Below are 19,897 nucleotides of genomic sequence, written 5' to 3'. Positions count from 1 at the left end.
TTTTGCTTTTGGTTGGCAGTCTTTCAGTCAGAAAGATAACGGCCACGCTAACATGGAGAGATGATCGAAGAGCAAAGGTGTTGCAAATGAGGAGTCATTTAGAGATCACTCTGTAGTTGGCAGCAACGGACTTTTTTCATTTTTTTCTATGGGAACTATGAAAAATTCCTTCCCCTTTGAGGGAAAAATCCAGGTTTCCAAAGATAAGTTGAAAAGTCTTAGAAGGGGTTTGCACAGAGCCCTGGCACAGTATTTTAGCACACAGCCTGGTAATCCGTCAGGGCCTGGCGAATAAATGGGTTTGACTTTTAGAAAATCAGATAATAAGCTATTCTCGGAGAAAAACGGACAGAAAATAAGATTTGCTGATTGAATGTTGTATGCGTAAGGCTGATCTGTCTATTTAGGATAGAATAGATAGATCGGCAATGGCCTGATCCGAGGTCGCAGATGAATTTTCCAACCTCTATGTAATTTCCACATAGCCCTGGCACACTAATTTAGCATTCAACCTGATACTTCATCGGAGCCTAGCGAATAAACGGGTTTGGCCCTTAGAAGTTCCGATAATAAGCTTTTCTCTAAAAAGAAAAGATACATTTATCCCCTTGGTGCTTACAATGTTATAAAACTGGTTCGGATTCTAAATAAATTGAGCCCGTACGGTAAAATTAGACCAAGTAAAAGCCTGTTTTATTTTTTTTAAAGTTCGTGAGACAAATTCGGATGCTTTCGGATGAGCACGATTGAGAACAATAGATAAAACACGAAAAATTGTTATGGTAATTGCCCTTTGCCCTGCTGGGAGTCAGACATGCATATGACTTTGCATTTACCATATAAAATAGCAATTCAACAACAAAGGAGGAATAGGAGTGGGCACCCTTGGTTTACAGGAACGGATAATATATTCTTATAATACTTTTTTATAAAATTATTTATATAATTTTTAATAATATTTATTACGGATAATATATTCTTATAATACTTTTTTATAAAATTATTAATATAATATTTAATAATATTTATTAAAAAATAATTTTTTAATTTCAATATAGATGCGCCTTTGATGTAATGCGACGACGTGACAAAAATGCGTCTCGATCATGTCCAGCCTGTAACAAGCTCATAAGTTCCCGTATGCACCTTTGTAGCAGTGTTCCGACAGCGGTGGAGTCTGAAAGTACCGACGGAGGAAGCGCCGTTACTGTTGACATAAAGTCAAACCTTTTGTCCATTGATGGTCTCCTGGAAATTGACTCTGAAACATTTTTGCCATCGTCAATATTTACTAATAAAAATAAACCGGTTCCGGATAATGAAAATTTAACTTTTTTGTCTCCAAAAGTTATGTATAACAGTGACTTATCATTAGCTTCGTTAAGCATGCGAGCATCCAGCCTTACTATAGATAGCGCCCAAAATGCAACATCATCGGTTTAGGGTGATCATGAAAACGTGACTTATTAAATTTGCTTGCTGCAAAGTCGGCCACAAAATTATCGTGTTTTAAATATTGCATTTTAAATGCCCTAAAAAGATAACAAAATTAAGGACTTTAGGCCTTTAGACTAATAAGGCCTTTATTATTTCCTAAAATATTCTTAATGTCTATTTCCTAATAATATTATTATTTAAATTACTTAATATTTATTTTTATTACTTAATATTTCCCTATTTATTTAAAAACTAAAGTACCTCATTGAAGCTTACATTTTGTAAATTTAAATGCATTGTTAAAAGTTAAAAATGGCTCAAAATATGTAATATTTGTAGATATTTTCTTAAATAAACACAATGTTACAATGTTAATATAAATTGCCATAAATTTAAGGTGAGAAGGCGCGGGGGTGCATGCATGGGTTTAAAATGTACTAATATGTAGAACAGTGGGGGCAAAACGCACACATGTTTAAAATTTGAGTGTAAGCGAAGCAGAGAAAAACAATGAGAGAAAAGCATTCACTGAGCAAAAAAACGTATTTTTTTTTAAATTTTTCGTTAAGTCAAAAGTTGGAATGGGCACTTAAATAGTGTATTTTATTTTAAAGAAAGCTTTGCTAGCAACTTTTCCTAAACAAATGAAAAACTACTCTTTCCTATCTATATTTTCTAAGGAGGAAACTTTTTCCGACCCAATTTTTTTTTTTTTTTTTTTTGTGCGGTCTTTCAGAATTTGGAAATAGTTTGTGCATCAATAAGAGCCTCAGCTAGCATTCCTGTATTCATCATAAAGCTTAGAGGCCCAGACGACCGAGGGGCGCTCGAGAAACGATTCGTTAGTACATATTAAGCTATTTGAAATTTGGCTAAGGAACAGAGGACTAAAGTTTCGAGTCCTTCTATTAGGAATGTTAAAATTTAAGCGTGTTAGTAAATGCTGGCTATCTACATCCCCGTTAATAAGGTTATGCAGGAAGACTACACCGAGCATTGTCCTACGATTTGTTAAGCTAGGTAAGTTTATGAGTAAGAGTCTACTACTATAAGATGGAAGTTGAAGATTTGCATCCCAGTTTAGACCTCTAAGTGAAAAACTTAGGAAATTCTTTTGTACGGATTTTATGCGGTCCTGATGTACTCCATATTGGGGACTCCAGACACATGAACCGTACTCCAGTATAGGACGGACCAAAGAAATGAATTGTGTTTTGGTTATATAGGGGTCATTAAATTCTTTTGACCACCTTTTGATAAAACCAAGGACTCCTTTAGCCTTATTAACCATTAAGGAAATATGGTCGGCAAATTTAACTTTGATGTCTAATAGGATGCCGAGATCATTAACCTGGATTAATTTTTCCAAGGCAATCCCATTAATAGAAAAAGTAGCTTGGAGAGGGCAAGATCGATAAAAAGACATATGTTTGCATTTTGATCCATTAAGTATTAGATCATTAGCTAAACACCATTTTTGAAAGTTATCAAGGTCAGACTGAAGACTGCATTGGGCAGAGATGGATTTGTACTGAAGACAAAGCTTTACATCATCTGCATACATAAGAACTAAAGAGTTCGTTAAAGCAGGGGGCAAGTCGTTTATAAAAAGCGTAAATAATAACGGGCCAAGATGACTTCCTTGAGCGACGCCAGATGTAGCACGGACCAGACGGGACTGTATGTTTTTAAATAAGACTCTTTGTGTCCTTCCTTCGAGGTAACTGGAGATCCATGTTAAGAGGTCTATAGGAAAACCCAGCATATTCAGTTTACTCAACAAGAGTGAGTGATTAACTAAATCAAATGCTTTGCTGAAGTCTGTGTAAATTACATCGGTTTTATATCCCTTACAAAAGCCATCTATGACAAAGGATGTCAACTCCAATAAGTTTGTGGTGGTGGAGCGACGCTTAATAAAGCCATGTAGACAAGGAGTGATAATCGAAGAGCAAAGGTGTTGCAAATGAGGGGTAATTAATTTTTCAAATAACTTTGGAATTGCCGACAACTTAGAGATGCCTCTGTAGTTCGCAGCCTCGGACTTTTTCCCCTTTTTATGTAGGGGAATTATAAATGATTCCTTCCACTTAAGGGGAAAAATCGAGGTTTCCAAAGATAAGTTGAAAAGTCTTAGAAGAGGTTTGCACAGAGCCCTGGCGCAGTATTTTAGCACACAGCCTGGTACTCCGTCGGGGCCTGGCGAACAAATGGGTTTTACCCTTAAAAGACCAGATAATAAGTTGTTCTCAGAAAAAAAACGGACAGAAAATAAGATTTGCTGCTTGAATGTTATATTCGTAAGGCTGATCTGTCAATTTAGGCGGAGAATAAGTTGTTTGAAAAAATTCTGCGAATAGATCGGCAATGGCCTGATCAGAAGTCGCAGAGGAATTTTCAAACGTAAGCAGGGGTGAAAAGAATACGTGTTTACGCTTAGTGTGTAACGAACTATTATTTCTGCTTCCGCTCGCCATAATTTGCCGCGGCTAGCTCACAGAGTTTCGCGGATCCGTTCCACCGAATTTATAGATTCGACGTGATTGCCCAAGCCCAGAAAATAATACAAATAGCTTTCCGTTGTGCAGTCTCTTTATTCTCTACTCTCTCTGCTTACAATGGTGATTTACGCGGGTTCCCGGGAATGATCCTTGGTGTATCCTTGGTGACCCTTGGTGTATCCGTCCTGGTGATCTCCTCCGTTGCTGGTGTTTCCGCTGTTGCTCTCGTTGCCGGGGTTCCTCTTCGTTGATCCGTCGTCAAGCCTTCCACCTCTTTGACTTGGTCTGGCCTTCGGCTATGCACTGAAAAGCCTCCACTACGCCGCCGGGGATACGCGCCTACGCGCTGTACCGCCGGGCTCGGGAGTTGGCGGGCTGTAGCCTCCGCTACACCAGGATGAACGCCGTGCTCTGCGCGCCAGCGACACTGGTTCGGGGGATAGCTACTGACTGTCGCCTCTGCACCACCAGGGAGATGCGCCGTGCATGCGCACCGGCGGACCTGGTTCGGAGTGTGCGGCCTGCAGTAGGCTCCGCTACGCCAGGACCACGCCGTGCTTTTCGCACCGGCGAGTCCGGTTTGGGAGATGGCTACTGGTGGTCGTCCCCGTAACCCGCTGTGCATGCGCACCAGCGGCCCTGGTTCAGAGTTTGCTGTCTACAGCCGGCTCCTCTACGCCAGGAGACGCCGTGCCTTTTCGCACCGGCGGGCCTGGATTGGGAGTCGCCGAAGTCTTGTCAGTTTCCGACGGGGTCGGAAGTCGCCTGTCCAGGACCGTACGTCACGCCTCCCTTTCGGCCGGGTGACCACCGCGCGTACGCGCCAATGGGCCCGGGTCAAGAGCTGCTCGGTGGGAGATCGGAGCCTCCCCGATCGCGTTCCAAAGCGGGCGTGAGTTCCCGAGTTGGCTTATCCGCGTCCTGCAGGACCACGCCTGTTGGTTGCGAGTCAGGAACCCGCGTGGCGTACGCAAGACTTGTTCTTTCCTCACTTCCTTGCAATGCTACCTGCTTTGACCGGGAATAGCCCACACTCGACTCTGTTACCCTGTAGCTTTCGAGGAAACCAACCGACGCCGATCCTCTCTCGTCCTGTCCTTCTCGTCTTCCGGAGCGAAACCGGGCTCGGGATCCTGAGTTGGCCTGTCCTTTCCGGTGCAGGACCACGCCTGTTGGTTGTGAGTCAGGAGTCCGAGTGGCGTGCGCCAGACTTATCCTTCCTGCACTTCCTAGCAAGGCTACCTGCCGTGGCCAGGAACTGGTCCAACTCGTCTCCTGTCGCCTTGGTCTTTCCACGGAACTGTCCTTGTACTGTTCTTTCCTTGTCTCGTTCGTTCTCCTTACGTTTGGCTGTTGGACTCTCCAAAGGCGGTCCTTCAACTCAAGCAACCGAATCCTTTTTAGAAACGCTCTAACACTTGATTGGCGGACTCTCCACAGGCGGTCCTCCAACTCAACGCTACAAGCTTCCTAAAAAGACTCGTCCCGAGCCGCTCCAATGGGCCTCCTTTTATACTGACTGGAGCGCCCGTTAATCCTCCTGGATTCTGCTCCACAGATCACGCCACTTTCCCGTTGTCGGGCTGCCGTTACTCCTGCTTCCAAGATCACGCCACTTTCCCGTTGTCGGGCTGCCGTTACTCCTGTTTCCAAGATCACGCCACTTTCCCGCTGGCAGGTGGCCATCCGTGCGCCCGTTGCCCCTTTCCGTTCGGCCGCTGACCCCTGCTGTTGCTGTGCGACGTGCCGCTGGCCTCCTTCGCCTCCCCTGTTGCTCCTTGCTCCTTTGCTGCCCCCAGTCATGTCGCCCATCCTGAACTCCGCTGCGCGGCGGGCTCATGTGCTCACCGTTGCCTCGGGAGCCGTTACGTTCCACGTTGTCTTCCACTCGATGATGGAGCTCTGCCCCTCACTGCCCTCACTGCCTTCCCATTCGTCCATTGGTGCTCCGGGAACCGTTACGTTCCACGTTGATTCCGTCTTCCCACTGGGCGATGTAACCTTGTCTTTCCATTCGTCTGCTGCTGCTCCGGGAACCGTTACGTTCCACCTTGATTCCGTCTTCGTACTTGATGGTGAAACCCTACCCCTCCCCGTTCGTATTGGTCCTCGGCCTATCTCCCGCGGCCCCCTAATGATTGGCCATTGCTGTCTTAGCTTGTGAGGAGACTAATTCTCCTCACACTTCCCCCCTTCTTCGGGAACGACAGAGACACTTGCCAAAGTAACGAAAATTTCGTGGCCACTCTCAGCTCACCGGAAAAAAACTGTGACTGATCGCTTTTCTCTTTGGTGTGGATGCCCATCCTCTTCCCCCCTCCTTCGGAAGACGGCCGACGGCTTCCCCCCTATCGCTGGCGTTGTTCGGTCGTTTTTTTTTTTTTTTCTTTTCCTTTTCCCCCATTTTTGTTTTTTTTTTTACTAACCACAATTTTTTTTTTTTTTTTTTTTAATTTTTAATACTAACCCTATATTTATATATTATTACATTTTTTTTTTTTTTTTTTTTAATACTAACTATGCTAACTCTATTATTTGTTCCCATTTTTTTGTTTTTTCTAAATCCTTTAATACACATTTTTTTTTTTTTTAATTTAATAGTACCTGTTTGGTCATTGAGCGTTTTCAATGCCGGGAAATGAAAGACGAATTTAATTACAGTACGTTATATTTTATTTATGCTGCAGGCAGATGAAACTGGGATCAACCAGTGTGATCATCCAGTTTATGGTGCTAAGCAGTGACTAATAATATGGACAGAGAGTGCGGCTCGACTAGACATACGCGAAGCTAAAGCTCTCGATAGTGGAGAGGGCGGCCCGACATAGTGATTGCGAAGCTAAAGCTCTCTTAAAATAGGCCCGTTGAAGTCGAGCGGCCGAGAAAGAGTCGGCTTGCGACCAACTAAGGCGATATATCCATACTTTAGCTTAATAAATAACCTATAACTAATTATTACACTAAACATACATAAACATTATTTAAACATTATTTAAACATTAACATTAAACGCCGTGCTGCTGCTTGACCCGACAGTACCCTATGTATATATATTTTTTTTTTTTTGAATACTAACTATGCTAACTCTTTTATTAATATTGTTTTCCTTTTTTTTTTTTTTATAAATCCTTTACTACTACCCTATATATATTTTTATTAATTTTTTTTTTTTTTTTGTACTTTGCTAACCCCCTCTTTTTTTTTTTTTTTTTCTTGTTCTAAATACTAACTTTTGTCTCCCCCCCCCCCTTTTTTTTTTCTTTTTTTTTTTTTTTGTTTTTGTTAGTCCAATATATCTCTTCTCCATTTTTTTTTTTTTTTTTTATTTATTTCTTCATATTTATTTATATATTTATTCAGTTTTTTTTTCTTATTTTTTTTTTGGTATTTTTTTTTTTTAACTCCTCCTAACCACCCTTACTCCTTTGGCGCCTCCTTTCACCCGGAAGCATGTGGCACCCACCTGTGCCAGGATGCACCACCTTCCGGATTTTCCTCGCCGTTTCGTCAACTCGGCCTTCACTCTTTCGGCAAGCTCCGGCGGCCAACTGTCCTCCGGCACCTCTCGCCCGCCTCCGACCGATGCCTGCCGCTCCAGCACCGGCCTTACCGGCCGTTTTTCTGGGCATGATACCTGCCGGGCCAGCGCAGGCCTCCGCGGCTCCGGCCACACCCACGGCCCCTTCTCCAACGGCTGCTCCTCTCTCCGCTCCTGCGGACACGGTGTCGGGGGCACCCCGGGCCACGGCGTTGCCTGCCGGACCCTCCTCCAACTCGGGGCCGCCCTGCATGGCTTCTCCTTCGGTCTTTCCGATCTTGGGCGTGGCGTCGGCGGTATCTTCGCCTTCCATTTCGCTGCCTGTCGCACCCTTCCGGCGGCGGCCCTTCTCCTTGCGTTTTCTACTGTTTTCCGGGTCCGCCGCTGCCGCGCCGTTCTCGCTTTCGCTCTGACCATTGCCCTCATGCGTCCATCGATGCGCCGCTGCCTTGCCTCCTTGGTGCTCCTCCTTCGCATTTGGGCTATAACCCTGACGCGGGCCCTCGCCATGTCCTCCGTAGCTTTTATCAACGCCAGCCGCCGGCTGTCCCGCTCTACTCGCAGGTGCAGGCCCAACTCCTCGCTCCTGCGCCGCCGCTCCACCTCGAATGACCCGACCGGGATGCTTCCTCCTCCTCCTGCCGCCCGCCGGACCATCCACTCTGACCTTGCCTTCTTGGCGTCCCATGAAGGATCGCCGACGATCTCTATGTCGCTGTCGTCGGAAGACACAATCATTGAGGCGCTTGAGGACATTGTTGCGGCTGCGTGTTGATTTCGAATAGGCCGAACATCTCCCACGTCTCCACTTATATAGCGCATTCATTTCCCGTTGCTGGAAATGTCCCGCTAATGCTCCCGTTGCTTGCTCTCCTCCTCTTTGTGGGATTTTTTTTTTTTTTTTTTTTTTTTTTTTCCCGTGTGCCCGTTATGCGGATACGATGTATTTGTCCGCTTTCATTATTCCTTTGCTGTTTCTTCTGTGTCTTAAGCCTTTAGCTCGCTCACATGGGCTCTCTTCTCCCTCCTTGTTCTGCCGTGTCGTAACGTGACAATTACTGGAGAAACGAAATCCACCACCGTATATGGCCCGTCGTACCGAGGGGCCAGTTTCGCCGCGAATCCTTCAGCTGCCTTTGATAGGTAGTGCTCCTTTGCCCACACTGTTTCACCGACCTTTGGGCTCCACTTCCGCCTTCTCAAGTTGTAATGTCGCGCCTGGTCCTGGGCAGCTCGCTCCATATTCCTCCTTACTATCTCGAATGTGTCCTTGAGTCTCGCCGCGTTTTCCATGGGTGTTCCTTGTTCGGCTCCCGTGCCCAACACATTCTCGTCGAACAGGGCTCGCGGCATCCTTGGCTCCCTGCCCTGCGTTATAAAACACGGCGAGTACCCCGTGGACTCCGAGACTGCGGAATTTACCGCCAACATTAGCTCCGGCCAGTGTTCGTCCCACTTCCTTTGTTCTTTCCCAGCGAACTGGGCGATCATTGTTTTTACCGTCCTGTTCGCTCTTTCCGTGGGATTCTCCTGCAGCGTATATGGTGCGTTGAACTGATGGCGTACGCCGAGTTCTCCGAGGAATTTCTTGAAGCTGCGACTGGTGAACTGCACCCCGTTGTCCGTTATTATTATTTTCGGTACTCCATACCGAGCGACAATTCTCTCCCTGAATGCCTTCTGCAGCGCCTCTGTTGTTGCTTTTCGAAGAGGCACTATCTCCGTCCATTTCGAAAACCGATCGATTATCACCAGGATCATCGTATTGCCGTGTTTCGACCTGGGCAGTGGGCCTACGAAATCTGCACACACCGTCGCCCATGGCTCCTCCGGAACCTGTGTCAGCATTTGCCCGGCCATCTGCATCTGATTCGGCTTGTACTTCAGGCACGTCTCGCCTCTCCTGACGTATTTCCGGATGTCCCTTTGCATCCCTGGCCAGAAATACCGGGCGGCCACTCTGGCTATGGTTTTCCTTACGCCCAAGTGTCCCGCCGTTGGTGCGTCATGATTTTCCTTGAGGACCTGCTGCCTCATCTCCAGCGGCACGCACAGCTTCCATGACGCCACTTCCTCGCTTCCGGCTCTATGCGGGACGTGGCGGTAGATCAAGCCGCCCTCTTCCACGTAATCCGGGAATTTTTGTGGGCTTGTTGTCATCTTTTTCTTCAATGCGCTTATCCACCCGCATTCTTTGGCGACCACCTCCATGGCTTTCCTAAATTTTTCCATTACCGAACTGGTACCCCTCCAGGTAGAGCCTCATTTGCTTTATCGCCCATACTATGGCCAGGCACTCCTTTTCCGTTGCGGAGTAGTTTTTCTCGACCCCAATCAACGTTCGACTTGCGTACGCGATCACTCGTTCGCCCTCCTCGGTGTCCTGGGTCAGAACCGCCCCGACGCCGTAGTCGCTGGCGTCCGTTTGCAGCACGAATTTTCTTTCGAAGTCTGGGCACGCTAGCACTGGATCCTCCGCCAGCCGTGACTTTAAAGTCTCAAAGGCCTCTTGGTGCTTGGTTGTCCACTCCCACTTTGTTCCTTTTCGCAGAAGATCGTTCAGGGGCTTCGCTATTCCTGCGAAATCTGGGACGAACCGCCGATACCACGATGCCATCCCTATGAACTGGCGCACTCCCTTGACGTTCGTCGGGGGTTGTAGCTCTGTAATCGCGGCCACCTTTCCCGGATCCATTCCGATCCCTTGGCTTGTTATCCGGTGGCCCAGGTAGAGCAGTTCCTGCCTGAAAAAATGACATTTCTCCGTGTTTATCCGCAGGTTTGCTGCTTTCAACCTTCTGAACACTTCTCTTAGGTTCGCCATGTGTTCTTCCTTGGTGCGTCCGATCACTATAATGTCATCCTGATACGCGAATGCGTGTGGAGCCATATCCGGGCCTATGACCTGGTCCAGGGCCCTTTGAAACGTTGCCGAGGCTGAGTGCAACCCAAAAGGCATCACTTTCCATTGATATAGACCCTTCCCTGGAACGGTGAAGGCGGTGAATTTCCTGCTGCTTTCCTCTAGGGGATCTGCCAATACCCATCCTTCAAATCGAGACTGCTGAAGAATCTTGCTTCTCTCAGCTGCTCCAAAATGAAATTTATGCGAGGCATCGGGTACGCATCTTTTATTGATTTTGCATTAATTTGTCGGAAATCCACGCACATCCTCCATTGCCCCGTTTTCTTCTTCACCATTACGATGGGTGAACTGTACGCGCTATTTGAGGGCTCGATGCATCCCTTTCCAGCAATTCCTCCACCTTTGAGTTTATCTCCCCCTGAATCTTCGGATTTTTGGGGTAATACCGTTGTTTTATGAGAATGTCGTCCTTCATCGTGATCCTGTGCTGCGTTATGTTCGAACAGCCCTTCTGGCCTTCGAACGCCTCCAGTTCTCTTTCGATGAATCTTTTGACACGTTCCTCTTCCCATTTTTCTGGGCATCCGGCTACCGCTACGGACAGTCTATCCTCCAGACAGCCGGCCCATCTTTTCCTTTTGGGTATTGAAATCCGGTGGCCTGCGCACGTCAAGGTTGTGCCAAACTCGCTGAGGAAATCCCATCCTAGCACCAGATTGTCCTCCATGCCTGGCATCACCAGCAGGTTTAGGGTTTTTGTGCGATCGCCGAAACTTATCCTGGCTTGGAGCACGACGCGTGTCTCCGTATGGCTCCCGTTAGCCAGCTTCACAAGTTTCCTTGTTGCGATTCGTTGCCCGGTGACCCCCGGCCTTTCCGCTAGCTCTTCGGAGATGAAACTCGCCGTTGCTCCCGTGTCCAGCATGGCCTTTATCTCTGTGCCCTCGACCTCGATGGTTGCCGTCAGCTGCTGCTCCTCCTCGGATAGTCCTCCTATTAATTTTGAGAGGCAGCACCGTGCGATCCCGGCTCTCCTCCCTGTTGCTGAGACCGCTGCGCGTTTCCCGCCCTCTGGCAGCATTCCGTGCTCCTTACCCCTATTGCGCCGCACATCTTGCAGAACAAAATTCGTGGGTTCCTGCACCCGCTGGCCCAATGGCCCATGCCACCGCACCTGTTGCATGCTTGAGCCGGGTTTTCCACAGAACCCTGCCTTGGCCCTGCTGCCCACTGCTGACTAGGCTGTTGCGGAGCCGGCCTATGCTGGGTCTCAGGCTGCCATCTTGGCATCCAACTTTGGTTCATGCTGTTTTGTCGCTCCGGTGGGCCTTGGCGCGGTTCCTCTCTTTGCCACCTCGGTGCCCATTGTGTGTTTTGGACGGCCTGGTGGTGGAACTCGTCCCTTTGTCCTTTCTGGGTCCATTGGTCCCTCTGGTACCTTGCCGCTTCGCTATGCTGCGATTCTTCTCTCTTATATCTCTCGTTTACGGGCGGCTGACTGTGGCTCCACCTTTGTTCTGTGGCCACTTGCCTGTTAAAGGCCTCTTCCTCCTGCGCTAATTCCTCAAACTCCTCTGCTAAGCCCATCACCTCCTCTAACGACGCGCAGGCGTATGGCCTTATGAACATCTTCATCCTTGGCATGCAGTTCTCGACGAGCCTCTCTATCACTTCTTTCGTGGTTTTGCCTAATGGTTTCTTTAGTGACTGAAGGTCCACCATGTATTCTTTGAAAGGCTCTCCACGACGCTGATTCCGTTGGCGAACTTGGTCCGCCAACTTTTCGAAGTATCCTTTCGGCAGGAAGAAATTCTCAAAGCTTGCCTTGAACCTCGCCCATGTTGGCCATTCTTCGTCGTTCATGATGAACCATCTTTGGACCCTGCTCTGCAGTAGTTCTGGCATGGCTCTGGGGATCGTGTTTATGTCCAATCCGTATGTCTTTGCGGACCACGTTACTCGGTCCAGGAACTCTAACGGGTCCCCTGTACCGTCGAAACGAAACGACCAGTCCCGCACTTGTCTGGCTACTTTGGCGTAATCCACCGGGGCCGGAACATACTTTCTCGACCGCGGCTCTATGCTCCTTGCATTCTTGGATCTGGTACCGCCAGGCTCTCTACAAAATTCTCGGTTTCGCTGGCTGCTCTCTGCCTAGGGGTTGATCTTTGTCCAAACCTTTCCTCAAGGCCGTGCGTTAGCGCCAGTACCTCCTCTTCCTTGGATTCGTCGACCCACCTCGCCACTGAGGATCTCATTGCTTCCACAGTCCCGTCTGCTGGTAGACCGAGCTCTCTACACACTTCGCTCAGCTCCTCCTTTCTCAATGTGTAGATCCAATTCTTTCTTCCCATCTTTCTGCTATGTTATTTTCTAGGCTAAATGCAATCACGAAATTTGGGCGCCAGGTGTAACGAACTGTCTTTCTGCTGCCGATCGCCACAATTTGCCGCGGCTAGCTCACAGAGTTTCGCGGATCCGTTCCACCGAATTTATAGATTCGACGTGATTGACCAAGCCCAGAAAGTAATACAAATAGCTTGAAGTTTCCACACTCTTTATTTTGAGACCTCATTATACTACAAAAGTCTTTCTTTCTCTTTTACTCGTTGCTCCTTCCGTTCCTGTTGGCTCCGTCGTCGGCGTCCTATGCGGGTTGTCCGGGATACGCCGCCGCTGTTCCGTCGCCGCCGTTACTCCGTCGCCGATGGTACTCCTGTCGCCGCGCTGCCAGCGATTCCGCTACCTTTGGCCTTGAGAAAACACCCCCTTGGGTCGACTACGACTGATCTGACGGTTGGCTGCGGTCGGTCGCCTCCGCATACACCGGGACACCGTGCATACGCTCCGGTGCCAGGTTTGGGAGTTTGTTTGCTGACTGCCGCCTTCGCTACACCGGGACACCGTGCATACGCTCCGGCGCCAGGTTTGGAAGTTGCCGTGTGACGTCTCCGCTACACCGGGACACCGTGCATACGCTTCGGTGCCAGGTTTGGAAGCCGCCGTGTGCCTGATCGTATTGTCGCGCTCCCGCTACACCGGGACACCGTGCATACGCTCCGGCGGACCCGAGTTGGTAGTGGCGGGGCTGGTGACCAGGGTGTTCTCACTTGGTCTGTGACCTGGACTCGAGTTCTTGAGTCGGCCGATCCGTGTTTCGCAGGACCACGCCTGTTGGTTGCGATTCCAGGAGTCGGTAAGGCGTACGCCAGACTTATCCTTTCTTCACTTCCTTGCAAGGCTACCTGCCGTGTTCGGGAATGGCTCAACTCGACTCTGACGCCTCGGGCTTGTAGAGGAAACCGTCAAGCAACGGATCCTTGTCTCCCTAGTTCTGTACGTCTCGTGGTTACCGGGCGTGTGATCCCAAGTAGGCCTCCCTGTTTCGCAGGACCACGCCTGTTGGTTATGATTTCAGGAGCCGGTAAGGCATACGCCAGACTTTATCCTTTCCTCACTTCCTTGAAAGGCTACCTGCCATGTTCGGGAGTGGCTCAACTCGGTCTCCCCACCCTGGTTCTGTCTTGTGTCTCGTCCTTTACGTCTCGTGTACACCGGGCGTGCGATCTCGAGGCGGTCTATCCCTGTCTCGCAGGACCACGCCTGTTGGTTATGATTTCAGGAGTCGGTAAGGCATACGCCAGACTTTATCCTTTCCTCACTTCCTTGCAAGGCTACCTGCCGTGTTCGGGAATGAACCAACTCGACTACACGACCCTGGGTTTCCGGAGGAAGGTCCAGCAATGGATCCTTTCCTTATTTTCTTATTCGCTCTCCTGGACTACAAGTTACTTCTCTAAAATTCAGTCCTAAAGCCAATATGGACGTATGGGTCCCAGCTGTGGAGGAACGCAAGCAGCAGCAACGGACATCATTCTGCGGGCACAATCAAAAATGTTGAGAAATATCACTGGGGCACCTTGGTATGTTCGCAACGAAAATATCCACCGGGATCTAGTCAACCTCGCACTGAAAGACGAAATCCAGAAGCATAAAGAGTCATACAAAGAAAAACTGGCCTTCGCAGGCAAATTTTCTCGCTCGGGGATTGACTTGGGTTTCTAGCGTATCCCGCCTTAGACGCAACGACCTCCCAACCCAGCAATCGATTTTTAGGGCCGTCTAACTCCGTATCAGTCAATATGACTGTTAGTTAAGTTAAAAATATAAGATTTGATACACCTCTTGTTAGTCTCGCATAGAGAAGATTCAAGAAATAAAAGGAACATTAAAAACAAGAAAGCAAAGCTAACTTCGGGCGGAGCCGAAGTTGATATACCCTTGCAGTTAAAACCGGATAAATATCGCAAACATCGGATGTAGTTTGCCGATCCTTATGATTACATCATAATAAAACCAATTTATTACAATAAAAAATCTAAAAAAAAGTTCCAAGCTTCTATCTTCAAAAATACGAAAGTTGATATTTCTACCAAGTACCATTTACGATCGTTCAGTTATATGGCAGCTATAGGATATAGTTGGCCGATCCTAATGAAATTTGGTAGGTTGGATCAACTGGCCAAAAATAGAATCTGTATTAAGCTTTCTATCTTCAAAAACACGAAAGTTGGGTCTTTTCCGATCGTTCAGTTATATGGCAGCTATAAGATATAGTCGGCCGATCCTTTTGAAATTTGGCATGTCGTAATGTTTTGCCAAAAATAGCTCTAGTGTCAAATTTAAGTGTCAACTCTCTAACTCTAAAAACACCAAAGTTATACCTTTTCCGATCAATCAGTTATATGGCAGCTATAGGATATAGTCGGCCGATCCAGACCGTTCCGACTTATATACTGCGTGCAAAGGGAAGAAGGGTGTGTGCAAAGTTTCAAGTCGATAGCTTCAAAACTGAGAGACTAGTTTGCGTAGAAACAGACAGAAAAGATTCTCTGGCCAAAAACTGGGAGAACAAATCGTCTTGAACATCAGCGCGGGCACACGAATCTTGAAAGAAGACGTGCGCCTTGTATAATTATATTTAAATTTTTGTATGTCCTCCACCTTTATATCGGCTTTAGTTTTGGCTTTGATATAAGCCGAGATATCAATCTCTAAAGTATCAGGGGCAAGCCGAGAAACAAATATATGTTTCGATGGAGGAATCACCTGTAAGGGTTTTGGTGTCGCAGGTACGAGAACTGCAGCATCAGTCGGTGCCGGTGGTCCGGACTGTGGAATAACCTTTTGGGTGACTCTAATGAGGGTTTCGTTCCCTAGGACCTGTGGCATCACTCGAAGCGATGCCATGGCGGACATATCAGACAATTGCTCATTATCCCTGAGAAATTCTGACGAATTTTTCTCAGTTCTAGCCCTTGGGGAGGCCAGAGATATAAGCGGCTGCATTAATGTCGGCTGAGCAGGCTGAGGCGGAACAGAAACAGCGGATTTCTTACGCTTAGTGGACTCATTTAGCAGCTGAAGGCCACTAAATTGAGTGTCAAGCGCACAGAGCTGGTCATTGATTTTACGAAAACCAGTGATCAGCTCTTTCAATCCATTTTTGGTCTGTCTCATGAACGACCTCATTTCGCCTTGCACAGCACGACAATTTTCACAACAATAATGTATCCCAGACCTACGGGAAATAGCATCCGAAACTGATGCAGTGAAACCGGCACACTTGGCATGTACGACGTTCTCACATAGATGGCAGGCTGGGATGAGGAAATGGTCTTGTTACAAGACTTAATGGCACAGACAAGTTTAAATTCCATTTTTTTTTTTTTTTTTTTAATAAAACAAAAATTAATATTTAAAAAGTTAAAAAACACAATACCTTGAACCACTGCTCAGTGCTCACACTGTCAGTGTGCCGGCAGCGCTGCGGCAGAATTTTCTTCGCTATGCAAGTTAAATTGTTTGTAGTTCGGTGAATTAAAAAAATGAAAATTTTATTTTTTAATTTCACAACTTGGTGTTAAACCTTTATTTATTAAACGCAAAAATTACAAGACACTTTTGGTTTTTATACCCTTGCAGAGGGTATTATAATTTTGTCCAAAAGTGTGCAACGCAGTGAAGGAGACATCTCCGACCCTATAAAGTATATATATTCTTGATCAGGATCACCTCCTGAGTTGATATGAGCATGTCCGTCTGTCCGTCTGTCCGTCTGTCCGTCTGTCTGTCTGTCTGTTTCTACGCGAACTAGTCTCTCAGTTTTAAAGCTATCGTCTTGAAACTTTGCACACACCCTTCTTTCCTTTGCACGCAGTATATAAGTCGGAACGACCGGGATCGGCCGACTATATCCTATAGCTGCCATATAACTGATTGATCGGAAATGGTATAACTTTGGTGTTTTTAGAGTTAGAGAGTTCAAATTTGACATGAGTGCTATTTTTGGCAAAAAATTACGACATGCCAAATTTCATAAGGATCGGCCGACTATATCCTATAGCTGCCATATAACTGAACGATCGGAAATGACCCAACTTTCGTGTTTTTGAAGATAGAAAGCTGAAATTTAATACAGATTCTATTTTTGGTCAGTTGATCCAACCTACCAAATTTCATAAGGATCGGCCGACTATATCCTATAGCTGCCATATAACTGATTGATCGGAAATGGTATAACTTTGGTGTTTTTAGAGTTAGAGGGCTAAAAATTGACATGAGAGCTATTTTTGGCAAAATAATACGACATGCCAAATTTCATATGGATCGGACGACTATATCTTATAGCTGCCATATAACTGAACGATCGGAAATGACCCAACTTTCGTGTTTTTTAACATAGAAAGCTGGAACTTGGTACAGATTATATTTTTGGTCAGTTAATCCGACCTACAAAATTTCATTAGGATCGGCCGACTATATCCTATAGCTGCCATATAACTGAACGATCGGAAATGACCCAACTTTCGTGTTTTTGAAGATAGAAAGCTGGAACTTGGTACACATTCTATTTTTGGTTAGTTAATCCGACCTACAAAATTTCATTAGGATCGGCCGACTATATCCTATAGCTGCAATATAACTGAACGATCGGAAATGGTATTTGGTAGAAATATCAACTTTTGTATTTTTGAAGATAGAAGCTTGGGACTTTTTTTTCGATTTTTTAGTGTAATTGATTGGTTTTATTATGATGTAATCATAAGGATCGGCCAACTATATCCGATGTTTGCAATATATATCCGGTTTTAGCTGCAAGGGTATATCAACTTCGGCTCCGCCCGAAGTTAGCTTTGCTTTCTTGTTTCTTAAATACTTTTGTCAACCGTTCGCGGTCTCGGTCAAAATAGGACTGACTCCTTAATTCTAAATCTGATCCAAAGAACCTCGGCCATCAGTTGTGTTTAGATTAGAGGCTTAAGATGAAACTGTCGCATCTTATTGTGAAATTCGATTAAGCTGATCGATGCAATTTGGTGGGTACTTGAAACGCAAAAGGCGTAATTGATTGGGCTTCGGAGGGAAGCTGATGTTTACTTTTGATTTTGATTTGTTTATGGGGAACCGAGATCGGACCTCAGAGCCAAAGACAAAGCCGAAGGCAAATGCAGAGTTTGAAAATATTGTTTATAAAATTCATAAGTGGAAAGCCATAAGTGGCCTGGATTTATGGGTTGAATAATTGAGCCAAAGATCAAGCCAAAGGCAAATGCAGAGATTGAAAATATTGTTTGTGGCCATAAGTGGCCTGTATTTAGGGGTTGGATAACTCTCCCCCTTCTAAAATGGATCGTCCCGATTCAATATGAAATTCGTTTAAATGATCTCTTAATTCTGTTAAAAAAATTTCTTGGTTAATAAATTTTTCGGTTCAGGCCGATGTTTTTTGGTTACAAAGAATATACCATTTTTGTATTTTATAATAAGTGAAAGAATCAAATATATAATGATTAAAATTAATAATATAAAGGTAAGTGATATTTTAGTATTCTTAATTTTAACGAATGGGTTTAAAATGTTTATATTATCTAAAGAAAGATCAGAGTTATTTGATAATATGTAATCGGATATTTCATAATTTTTAAAGTGGTTCGTAGTTACGTATTCAAGAATTTTATTTTCCAAATTGGTATATGAGATATAATTAATTTTAGTTGTACCATTAAATGTTATTAAAAACGAACCGCTTAAATGGGAGTTGTTAACAATATTGTTCCCATTTATAAGAATGGCACCATCTTGTATGATGTCTATTTTTTTCTCTTATTTTTTTACAGGTTGATTTTTCATCATTTAATAATCGGGTAAAACAAGTTTTTGGTTACTTAGAGTGCAATAATTATTAAAAAGTTCGTTCTTAAAATTAGACATTTCGTAAAAAATATTTTCGCATTTTGCGACTTGATTGCTTAATACTAGTTTTCCATCGATTTGGGAAATCGCTCTAGCGTGATATATTTCACATCTGTTTTTTATTATTGGGTATTTTATATAAATTATTAAAAGTTCTTTATGCAATGCGATTTTAAAAGAAGAGATGTCCATTAAATCAGCTATAATTACTGGTTTTTGTTCATGTTTTAATATTTCCAAGATGTCATCATTGTTTAAAATTTTGTTATTAAAAAGTCTATTTTTGCTAGAGTGATTGTGGCAATTAAATTTTGCAGATCAAATGTTAATAATCGCAAGCGATGTTTTCGAAGTGGTAGATCTTGATCAATAAATACTTTTTTAAAATCATCGGAAAGAGATTCTATTTCTTTGAATAATCCGAAATTGATGTTATTGCTTATTATTGTTTTCAATTAATTCATTAATTTTATTCTGAACTGTAATAAAATCATCATGGTCCGGAGTTCCAGCTAACCATTTCCACACGGTGCCTAACTCATTTATCCCTCTTTTTGATCTAGTTGATATTAATTGCGATAAAATTAGTTCGATTACTTTTATGTCATATTTAATTTCCCATTGTGACCTTTTATTAGTATCCCTTTTAATATTATCTGATTCCAAATTTATTATTTCTTTATAAAAGCTTAAGTTAGTTACATGGAATAAATCTGCGTATGAATCGTACGTCAATACGTCTTTATTGTCCTTAAATAGAAGATATTCGTGACTTGTATAGTCAATTATTTCTGATTTTGTTAATAAAATAAGGTGTAGTATGAGCACCTGATAAAACATTTTCTGGGAAAGGAAAGAAAAAAGGATAATATATAAATACTTAGAATTTTATATTATCTTTGTGAATAATTCTATTTCTATTGTTGATTATTATTTTGTTGGGTAAATTTTCCTTAACTATTTGTTTTTTATATCTGGTTTTAAGTTTATTTCTTTCCCCGTGTTTCTTTTCATAGACTACCTGTCCTACATGATATTCTTTTTCTTTTCTGTTTTCATTATGTGTTTCCAACATTTTCTCTTGAGTATTTTTCAAAAGTTCAGGAATGTTATCGTGCTCTATTTTATTATATAATACGTCAAAAGGTTTTTGGTTCGTTGTAGAATGAATGCTCTGATTATATTCTTGAGCGGCTCTTATTATTATTTCGGAAAAGTCAGTTAAATTAAATTCTTCTTTAATGCATCGAGCTAATTCTGTTAATGTAGAATGTGCCCTTTCAACCTGTTTGACGTGCT

General features: G+C 44.7%; 2 protein-coding genes across 7 annotated transcripts in view; one reads left to right on the top strand and one right to left on the bottom strand.

Moving 5' to 3' along the window:
- LOC108124132 (43 kDa receptor-associated protein of the synapse) overlaps positions 1 to 1,764 on the top strand; it is a 443,392-nt gene extending 441,628 nt beyond the window's left edge. For 5 of the 6 annotated variants that reach the window (XM_043213549.2, XM_070282394.1, XM_070282396.1 and 2 more), the window contains one exon: positions 1,059 to 1,764. In XM_043213549.2, the coding sequence (XP_043069484.1) occupies positions 1,059 to 1,443 (385 nt within the window). In that variant the 3' untranslated portion in view covers positions 1,444 to 1,764. The remainder of the gene's footprint in view (positions 1 to 1,058) is intronic. The other variant, XM_043213552.2, reaches the window with a different exon arrangement.
- Positions 1,765 to 5,774: 4,010 nt separating this feature from the next.
- Positions 5,775 to 8,302, bottom strand: LOC138926882 (circumsporozoite protein-like). The gene is made up of 2 exons (XM_070282487.1): positions 7,402 to 8,302; positions 5,775 to 5,962 (listed from the first exon to the last, which is right to left on the bottom strand). Exons 1-2 carry the CDS (start codon positions 8,300 to 8,302, stop codon positions 5,775 to 5,777), a joined length of 1,089 nt encoding a protein of 362 aa, XP_070138588.1.
- Positions 8,303 to 19,897: the final 11,595 nt, after the last annotated feature.

This window comes from Drosophila bipectinata, chromosome 4 (genome assembly GCF_030179905.1).
Source record: "Drosophila bipectinata strain 14024-0381.07 chromosome 4, DbipHiC1v2, whole genome shotgun sequence".
In the NCBI taxonomy this organism is placed as follows: Eukaryota; Metazoa; Arthropoda; class Insecta; order Diptera; family Drosophilidae; genus Drosophila; species Drosophila bipectinata.
This window is presented reverse-complemented; position numbering and strand designations above follow the sequence as displayed.